Raw genomic sequence first — 10791 nt, forward strand, 5'->3', positions numbered from 1 at the left:
GGGGAATCAGGAATTAAAGGCGAATATCATCTACACAGTGAGCTTGAGGTCAACCTGTGACTAAATGGAACTCTTGTCTTTAAAAAAAAACCAAAAAAAAGTTTTCCCTATAGTTTGTTTCTGTTTGCATATTGAAAAGAAGATGAAGTATGCTGGGTGGTGGTGGTGCACACTTTTAATTCCAGAACTCAAGAGGCAGAGGCAGGCTGATCTCTGAGTTCAAGGCCAGTCTGGTTTTCAGAGCGAGTTCCAGGACAGGCTCCAAAGCTACAGAGAAACCCTATCTCAAAAAACCAAAAAGAAAAGATAAAGTATATATAAACACCGTAGTCTTCTGTCATGAAATGTACAAAAATAAGCAGGAGTGTCTGAGGGACTCTTATTGTAACATGAAAACTCAGACTCCAGAGGAGTCCTCAGGGACTCTAAATCTTTTAAAAACTTACCCTAACCTCTGCTCACTATTTCCCTGAAATGGAAGAGCTCAGCTGTATGTGTGGTGGGTGGGGCAAGACAAAAGATCACCTGGGAGAGTAGGCTAGTGACCTGCTGAACAGATGCTTTTGGATTCTCATGGGTAGTTCTGATTAGAAGCAGAAATATGTTATCAGCTGGAACTGCCAGTGTTCTGCCTCAGGACACTAAACCTCCCATGATGCAGCTGGCCTTTAAGGGAAGTTTTATCAGTGGCTAGTGAAATAGACCAAAGAAGTAAGTCAAGATGAAATTTTTTTTTTCCAAGACAGGGTTTCTCTGTATTGTTTTGGAGCCTGTCCTGGAACTCACTCGGTAGACCAGGTTGGTCTCGAACTCACAGTGATCCGCCTGTCTCTGCCTCCCGAGTGCTGGGATTAAAGGCGTGGGCCACCAACGCCCGGCTAAGATGAAATTTTTGTTTCACTCAGAGACTTGATTGGCCTGGAACTTGCTATGTGTATCAGACTGGCCTCCTACTCCGAGATCTGTCTGCCTCTTGAGTACTTCCAAGCCCAACAGGTCAAGTTGTTTAAAGCAAGGCTCCCCTTCTTTAAGTGATACATGAGGGAAATAACCGGAGAAGCCAGAAGCACTGAGAGCAAAGGACTCAGAAAAGGCTTCCTTCTTCTTGGACTTTATAGGAGAAATCCTGGGCTGGAGACTGGGAGACTGGGGAAGGTAGAGGGCTTAGAACAAATTTAGTGATTTGTAGCCTCATTTCAGGTTCCAAACCGTGGTCCTTATAGCCCACTATTGTTTTCCATGAACAGTTTTGAATTGTCTTAGGAAATACTAAAATAAGACCTATCGGTATTTTAAAACTTATAGACTGATCTATACAATACTTTGTCACTGATTCTTTATTTTAGGAATTATTTTCTTATCCATGAATCAGTCAGTTGTAGAATGTAGAAGTTAGTGGTTTAACCCTTTTACTTAACTATTGGTTTAGCCTTGTAACTGTTTTTACCTGAAGACGGGGAGTGGGGGGCTGGGCTTCAAGTCTGAATTTAATTCTGAACTTATTCATGTTGTATTCTAACAGTAGTCACCCCTCCTTTGCCCTTCTAGATTGAATCCAGGATCCCCCATAACACCAGTGTCAACAGGTGCTCAAATCCCTTAGAGAATTTAGGGTGGTGTTTGCTTACAACTGTCACTTACCCTCGCACATTAAAATTACCTCTACAGTACTTACCAATCCCTTATACAATGTAAATGCTAAGTAGATAGTTTGTACTGTATTGTTTATTGGTTAATGGCAAAGAAAAAAGTCTGTTGGTACAGATATGAACCTATAGATTGATTATAGAAGCTGCCTGTATTTGGCAATCTAATTAAGGTAATGAAGTAAAGTAGTATTCATAGTGTTTTTTTAGGACCATACCTTAAGAATTATGTGACTTTTCAAAAATAATCTTTTCTCTACACAGAATGAAGATGTCCGGCCTCACATCAGAGACAGATTTCGCTTGCATGATTTGCTGCCCCCAGATTAAGTTCCGAGACTTGTCAGATCACTGAGGGGGGAGAGAATGCAGGACCCTTTGGACTAAGACAAAAACATTGCCATTACTGTTGAAATTTTGCATTTTTGTACCCCGTCTTGCTTTTCTTATCTTTGGTGCCCAATAATAATCAAGGGTTACAGAAAGAGACTATCTCAGATTGAACACATACAGTGGGTAGGCTAAAACAGAAGTGTCTGTAGAACTAGTACAACTCCAGTGAACTTTTTATGTCCAGGACATCTGCAGTTTATAAAGAATTCTGTTTCTGCCACCAGCAGTTTGACCTGTAGTACACAGGATTTTATGATAATAACAGAGGTGAAAGTGGACTTTCATTTTCTCTCTGTTTGGTGCTCTCAGTGGGTTTGTAGCCACTTTTCTGTTACTTTACTATTCTCATTTCAACAGGAATGGCCAGTAAAAGTTGCTTTATTTTTCCTGTTAAGGTTTATAACCTTTTTACATTTCTGACCTGTATTAGATTAGAATCTCATGATGCATTCCTTTTAGTTAAGGCGCTTCATAGTTTTCTGGAAATAGTCAATTTTTAGGTTTTTTTTTTTAATTATACATTTGAATGGCCGTTTTCCTGCTTTGTCTGCCTGCATATTGTATATTTGTTTAAAAATATTCCCTACTTTTAGTCCGTGTAAGTTTCATTTAAAAAATGCATTTATATTTTGTTCTGTAATATTCTACTATAGGTAAAATCTTCAAAAATCAAGAGACTGGGTTGGTAAGAATATATGAATGACTAATATTCAAATGATTTGAACCATTGTGATAACATGTATTCCAGATGGTAATATCTTGCAATGGCACACATTTAATGGAAAAAGGTATACCTCAGACTTCACTGTGCTCACTATCCTTTGAGGAGAACGTGTTCAGTCTCCTGTTGGGCTTGACTCGGTTACTGCTGCCTTTGGTTTTCTCCAGGAATGAAGTATTCAGCACAGTGACTCAGTATTTACTTTGCATGGGCTGGTAGTACCTCTGTTATGCTCTCAGTTACAATCAGTTTAAAACTCTGTGTAACAGTCTTGGTACCTAACAGTAACTATGCATAATCCTGTGGCACAGTACACTCCCGGCCAGACACCAGTGCAGTTAATATGCTCATAGTGGTTTTCTATGCGATATGAAAATAGTCGTCACGCCTTGGTTCTCTAATGCAGCTACCACAAGAGGTTGATATTTTTATAGTGGCGTGTAATCTCCTTTTCAGGGGGCTTTTTATGGAAGGTAGAATTTGTAAGAGTTAGTATGCTTTGCCTCTCGACTGCATTGACATGCCGCAGGCTCAGACTGTTTTGTGTAAAGGATGTCAAAGAACGGCACTTTTTCTAAAGAGAAGTTCGATATTTTGTATGCTTGTTAAGAAAGTACAGTATTGGAAATTAAAGGTGGACAACTGATAATTGAGGAGTATGTCAGTTAATTTTTTATGTATATTACCTGTTTACTTGTACAACTTATTGTACAAATTACATGCAGCTTCATTTTCAAATGAATCCTTAAAATAAGGAAATCTTTTTAGGAAAACATTTAATTTTTGTATTTTTGATTTTAAAGGCGCATGAGTTGTCAATTTTCAGTGTATTAATGAAGATTTTAACTTTTCATCAGGTTGAGTGTTTTCTTACTATATTATCTGTTGTGTATGTAGTTAGCATATTGTGTCACTGAACTGTTTAAAAATCTAGCATGTAGAGCAAGCCTGTTTTGTGGAAAATCCTTATTCATTAAAAAATAATCATGGCAGATTTTCTGCAAAAAAAAAGCAAAAGCATTTGCAATTCAGAATACTGATTTTTTATTTTAAAAAAAGGTATTTTGCTTGCAGGAACAATACTACAGATTCATTTTAATGAGAATCTTTGAAATGTCTTTATCTTTAGGGCACCTGGGCATCTTTATGCTGTTTGTCTTATGTCTTTCTTGAAATAAAATGTACATACGCTACCTTTACACATGCTCTTCTCAAAATTGTGAACCTAGTTAATGTCTTCCTGACCCTGTCATTTTATGCTTACATAGCAAACCCCAAACTTATACAAGATCTGAATTTTTGACATGCGTAATAGTTGAAAGTTTTCCTAATTAAGTGAAGTCAGTCTCAGCCCTTCCCACAACTCTTAAGAAAAAATGTAAACACTTGTACCATTGTGCCTGTGGGCACTTTATTAATAGAAGGCACGCCCATGCAAGGAGAGCTTTAAGTCAGCTGAGTCAAGAATGATAAGCTTCTGTAGAGAAAAAAAATACATTGTGGGAAAGTTTATATGACCTAAGAGTTGAGACCAAACTAATACATTAATTTTTCCATTACTTTATTTGGGCAATTCTAAAGTTATTAATACAGTTTAAACTACAAAGAAACAATTTAGCCAGTGACTTCCCATCTCCAATCCTACTTTTTTTTTTTTTTTTTTTTTTGGTAACTGTAGAACACTTCCATTTAGTTAATTTGAGGGGTGTAGTTTTTGAATTGAGATGTGCCCAGCCTATGGGTGCACACAACAAGCATGACTGTAGTAAATACAGGGCAGTGGATCCATGAGGCACAGCAAGCTACCTGTGTACAATTACAACTCTTAAGGACCTATTAAAATTGTGCTGTTCCAGTTATGAATGTTTGACTTTTAAGAAATTCTTTTCAATATTTGTATCATTGTTAGAGGATGTTTTAATTGGTTGTATTTTTTAGTCCCATGTAATATATGTAGTCCTGACCTGATTTACTACCATTTTTCTCTGGGTCCTTAAAGAGAATCGATGACAATTCGTAACCAGAAATTGTTTTATATTTGCTAGTATGTATATTTATTTATCCAATGGCTTTATTTGTTTCCCAGAATTGTATTGGGACTTGTTGAAAGCATTGTGACTTCTATAAATGGCTATTTTCTTGTAACTGTCAGTGATATGGATGTGTACATTGTTTTATATATATATATATACATATATATACATACATACATATATATATTTCTGGGGGTAATTTTTTTTTAGGGTTGACAGTGTTTTTTTGTTTTTTAAGTTACTTTTTGCCAATGACTTTTTCTGCTAGCTTTTACTCTTCATTCAGCCTTCTAACGGAGTTCATTCTTACTGTGTTGTCAACTTTCCTGTAAGAGACTTCATCTCATCAGTGAAGGAGGCATTTCATTATTCCTACAAGTCTTACAGCAAGCACAGATTCTTCATAAGGATCAGATCTCTTCCACGTCTGTGTCACTCACATAAAGGACACTGAAGCCTTCATTTCCTTGTACTGATATGATGGTGTTATACACTACTTCACTAGCTAGTTAAGGTTTTGTGACCTGACTTCTTCGTCTTCCTAGGTATTTATTTGTTACCTCTTTAAATCTTGTATGTCTAAATTAACTTAGAATAGTTACCCACCGAATAACTATGCCAAGAACTAGGAAAGAATGTTTATTTTATTTCCCCTTATAGGGGAAGAGTGGACTGGGAACAAAAATATAAGGCCAGGAGGCCTTAGGTTGTCATTCACTTTCTTATTCCTCTCATTGGCTGTATTTGATTTTTTTTTCCATTGCTAATGTATTTGATTATACCATTGCTTTTCATGTCTTCCCTTGAGTTGAAAACCTGCTAGGAATTTGTATTAAATATTTTTAAAAGTTTTCAGAGTTAGAACCATAAAAGTCAATACTTTACTTTCAAATGTTACTTAAATTATTGACCCAAGTCATACCACTAGGATGCATTTTCATAAAATGTTTCTCTGTTATCTTGAATTGGAATTCCATTGTAAATCAATTTAGTCCACAAACATGTTTTGAGATCTTTTACAAAAGGATTTAAGAGAACAAGTTTATTATAGTTTGTCACATACATTGTGATTCCCAAACTTGCCTGTTGATCAGAATTACTCTGAGTAGCTTTTAAACTACAGACTTCTGAAGCCTACTTCTGGGAAGCTATCACCTTGTGTCTGGAGCCCTTGTGTTTGGGAGATCTGTTTTTAAAGTTCTCCCAGTGATTTGCATGGGCAACTTTGGGATATCCTATTTAAAATAGTGGTTTGAGGATAGGTTACAAAAGTTCACCAGCCATCTCTCTGTGGTAGTTTAATTTTTTTCTTTCTTTTTCTTTTTTTTAATGCTGGGACCAGATTTCACAGAACTTATTCAAGATAACGAGGAGGAATAATGAAGATTGAGGCTACTGCTCATTATTTTTGTCATTCATACTTTTTAAAGATTTGCATTTATAGAACTCTGAATAACTGACCATTTACATAGCTGAAGGACATGTCCCTGAATGAGACCATTATATATATTAACTAAAATATTTCACTATTTTTTTATTTTATAAATCTTTGTAGATATGAGCAATGAAATGCTACTTTCATCTTTTGAAATGGGATTTTTCAAGGTAGTGTCCTTTTGGCATTAAGGTAGGGGGGAGTTAATATTCTCTCTACTTATTTCCACATGAATCAATATGAAGTCGTAGACATTTAAAAAAATCTCAATTAATTTCTACTTATTTACTATGCAGTATAGCCGTGAACAAGTAATGTAGATTTAGTTTTCTCATCTTCAAATGCCCTGATCACCCTACCTCACAGGGTTGTTGTGGGGATAAATAAAACTTTTATGGAAGTACTTTTCTTTGATGCCATTTTATCAGCCATCAGATACATTGGAATATTCTTTGTTTTATAAGTAGTCAGTGTTTCCATCTTTTTTGTTTGTTTTTGTTTTTCGAGACAGGGTTTCTCTGTATAGTTTTGGAGGCTGTCCTGGAACTCACGCTGTAGACCAGACTGACTTCGAACTCACAGAGATCCAATTGCCTCTACCTCCCAAGTGCTGGATTAAAGGCATGCACCACCACTGCCTGGCTACAAAACTTCTTGCATGTCAGTTTAGTCTACAAAATACTTTAAAAAACAGAGCCACAAAACTGGGACTAAAGGTAGCATCTAGTTTTGAAAGTAGAAGGAAACTGCAGCTTCCAAATTAACTCTTCAGTATACAGATAAAGGTCACAGCTGGGAGTAGAATAGATGTCTTAATTATTACTCCATGATAGTCTTAGCAATTTCCGGGAGTTAAGATGCAAGAAAACATCTGAGGTCAATCCAGATAAAGAAGGGGTTATCCTGGCTGGGGAGATGGTTCAGCTGAATTCAATTTCCAGCAACCACACGTTGGCTCACAACTATCTGTAAAGAGATCTGGTGCCCTCTTCCTGGCCAGCTGGAGAAAGGGTCAGGAAGAGCTGCAGAAGGCTAGTAGTCATCAAGTTTTCAAGAGACAGGGGAGGGGTTCAAGCAAGAGAGTAGGAAGACTCTTACTGCTAATTGTTAGGGAGTGAAAAGATCAGCTAGGAGTTCTGTGACGCCACACACACAAGCTTGGCTTGATGGCACGTGCCTGGGATGTCAATATCTGGGGAGGTAGAAGCAGGTTCAGAACCAGATCTAAACAGCCCTTGCTACAGGAGATTTTTTCAAAACAATGTGTACGTTGAGAGTATTCCCTTTATTCCACTGCTGAAGGCACTCATTGGCTCCAGTGTCCTAGCAGACTGCTGAGACTGGTTAAATTTGGACGAGCATGGTTTACTGTATGAATCTAGGTACTCCTTGAAGAAAGGCATGCTTATTCCTCTGGAAAGAAAATGGGAAGTTAACCTGGAGCTTTCTGGAATCCCCCAAGTGTGAGAGTTTGAGGCAAATGCTTGTCCCCCTGCACCTTATTTTTGGTACTGGGGAATTGAGCCTTAAGCATTCTAGGCAAGTGCTAAAGCCCCACCATCAATTCCAAAGGCTAATGTATATGTCATGATCCTTAAGTGTAAAAAGTCAATTAACTGTTTCTGTATCAAATCATAGAAATAAAACATTTTTTTTTCAAATGACAATTTTGGAATTTTGTAAGACCGTCTGCTACTCCAGTCAGCTCTAAACTCCTGGTGGTGGTCCTGCCTCAGCTTTCAAGTAGCAGAAACTCACCCAGCAAACAAGAATCACACCTCTGGAAGGAATTCTTAAAAGTATGAATTTGGCTGCACTTGGAATTTAAATCTCTTCTTAAACCCTTTCATATTTCATATGAGTAAGATTCTGAGTCTTGGGCTAGAGAGATGGCTTGGAGAACGCTGCTTGTTCTTCCAAAGATCCTGAATTCAATTCCAAGCAACCACATGGTGACTCACAGCCATCTGTAATGAGATCTAGTGCCCTCTAATGGCCTGCCGGCATGCGCACAGGCAGAACACTCTATACATAAATCTTTGAAAAAATGATCTGAGCCTGGGCTGGGTGGTAGTGGCGCACACCTTTAATCCTCTGCCTCGGGAGGCAGAGGCAGGTGGATCTCGAGTCTGAGCTTGGTTCACGAAGTACTTCACTTTAAAGCAGCCAAGCGGACTAGAGATGACTCAGAGGTTAGGAGCATAGACTGCTCTTCCAGAGGACCTCGCTAGGTTCAATTCCCAGCACCCACATGGCAGCTCACAACTGTAAATCTAGTTCCAGGGGATCTGACCCACACCAGTGCACGTAAGTTTAACAAAAATAATAAAAGTAGCCAAGAAAGCCTAGATTCATTTTCTGATGTCATTTATACTTTGATAGCTTTAGTAACTCCTTGAGATTCCTTGAATTGGGAGTGTTGACCACATGCTTGTAATCCTAGCACTGGGGATGGTGGGGCTGTGGTAAAAGGCTTATCCCAAGTTCAAGGACAGATTGTGCTATATAGATACAGCAAGATTGTCTCAAAACAAGAGGGGGAAAAAGGCCCAAGGGAAGAGTTCCTTTGCTCTGTATTATTAGAGGTCAAATCCAGCATGTTCAATTGCTGAATTACACCCCCTCCCCAGGCTGAAAGCACAAGTTTCAAAGTGTTCAATAAAAATTTATCTTTATAGCCTAGTCTACAGAGCGAGTCCCAGGTCAGGCTCCAAAGCTACAGAGAAACCCTGTCTCAAAAAAAAATTGAAGGGTGTGGTGGCACACACCTTTAATCCCAGGCAGGTGGATCTCTGAGTTGGAGGCCAGCCTGGTCTACAGAGTGAGTTCCAGCACAGCCAGGGCTCTGTTAACACAGAGAAACACTGTCTCCTCCAAAAACCAAAAAAAGTTAAAAATTTCATTTTTGTAAATCTGTAGAATAGGAATACAGTCAGTACTCTATACCTGTCAGTTGCATATTCACTTTTTTTGTATACTTTTATCTTTACCTTCTACATGGTGCAGTATAATCACAGTATATAATACAGAAAATAATACAGAGGTGATATGCAGAATATTAGACATTTATTCAAAATCTGTGGCCAATTTTTCCTGTATCCTATATTTTAAGAGGGATCACTGGGCCATTTTAAGAAAACTTACCGACCATGTACTATGTGGCAGGTACTGGGACTGTAACAAAGAACACCAAGACCTACATGTGTTGGCACACAGGCCCCACAACCCAATCTAGTTGGAAGCAAAGGCAGGAGGATGATGGAAGTAACTACTCAGCAAGTTCCAGGCTAGCCTGGACCACATAGTCCAGACCTTGTTTCATGCCTCTACCTCACAAGAAAGGGAAACAGACAAGAGACCCGTGCTTCAGATAGAAAAAAAAAATCTTTACAGAATAAATGCTGTGACAAAACCAGAAAACAGAATGGTGAGATAGAGAGTAAATGGAAGGTCCTTCGCAAGTGTGCACCACACTATACGGTGCTAGGGACCAAATTCAGGGGCTTCTGATGCTAGGCAAGCACTCTACCAACTGAGCTACATTCCAGCTCACAGAAGGGATGTGATGGAGGAGAGACCAGCCATGCAAAGAGTGTGAAGAGCACCACAGACAGCAGTGATGCTAAAGCTAGAGGGAAAGAAAGAGTAGTCTGAGAGATGAAGGGCATGAGGAACAGGGGAGACGAGGACACAAGGAGTGACAGAAGGAAAAGGAGAAGAATGAGATCAGCTATGTCTGAAAGGAGGTAGGACAGTCTGCAAGGCTTTTTGGCCAAGAGAAAAGTTGAACTTTCATTTTGGGATGGGTCACATGTAACCCAGGCTAGCCTCAAACTCATGATGTAGTTGAGGATGACCTTGCCCTTGAGCGTCCTGCCTCCATCTCCGGTGTGCTACCACATCACTTATGCGGTGCATTCACTGAACTCAGGCCCTTGTGCATGCTGGGCAAGCACTCTTGCCAAATTAGCTACATTCCCAGGCCAAGTTGATGTTTTTCTAAAAAAGAAGTCATTAAAGAGATTTTACTTGGAATGAATGTTATTTACTATTTATTCTGACAGTGTCTTGATATGTAGCCCAGGTTGGCCTGAACCTTGGGTTCTTTTGCCTTTTGTATCAAGAATGATGCGCCGGGCGTTGGTGGCACACGCCTTTAATCCCAGCACTTGGGAGGCAGAGGCAGAGGCAGGCGGATCTCTGTGAGTTCAAGGCCAGCCTGGTCTACAGAGCGAGTTCCAGGACAGCCTCCAAAGCCACAGAGAAACCCTGTCTCGAAAAACCAAAAAAAAAAAAAAAAAAGAATGATGCGATACAGGCCTGGATCATCACACTGAAAAACATTAGCTTTGTTGTTGCTGTTTTGTTTGTTTGAATCAGGGTTTCTCTGTGGAGACCATGCTGGCCTTGAATTCAGAGATCCATCTGTCTCTGCCTTCAAGTGCTGGGATTAAAGGCTCGTGCCACCACCACCACCTGTCCTAAATTTTAAGTAAGCAAACTTGTGTGAGGGATGGGTTGTGGAGAAAGAGATGAAGTGGGGAAGCTACAAAACTCTTAGAT

The 10791-nt window shown here is 39.1% G+C and overlaps 1 protein-coding gene across 3 annotated transcripts in view; it reads left to right on the forward strand.

Annotated features, from left to right (window-relative positions):
- Ctdspl2 (CTD small phosphatase like 2) overlaps positions 1-6631 on the forward strand; it is a 52485-nt gene extending 45854 nt beyond the window's left edge. For 2 of the 3 annotated variants that reach the window (XM_040746165.1, XM_040746166.1), the window contains exon 13: positions 1911-6631. In XM_040746165.1, the coding sequence (XP_040602099.1) occupies positions 1911-1976 (66 nt within the window). In that variant the 3' untranslated portion in view covers positions 1977-6631. The remainder of the gene's footprint in view (positions 1-1910) is intronic. The other variant, XR_005877356.1, reaches the window with a different exon arrangement.
- Positions 6632-10791: the final 4160 nt, after the last annotated feature.

The sequence above is a fragment of the Mesocricetus auratus genome, unplaced genomic scaffold (assembly GCF_017639785.1).
Source record: "Mesocricetus auratus isolate SY011 unplaced genomic scaffold, BCM_Maur_2.0 Super-Scaffold_100004, whole genome shotgun sequence".
Lineage (NCBI taxonomy): Eukaryota > Metazoa > Chordata > Mammalia > Rodentia > Cricetidae > Mesocricetus > Mesocricetus auratus.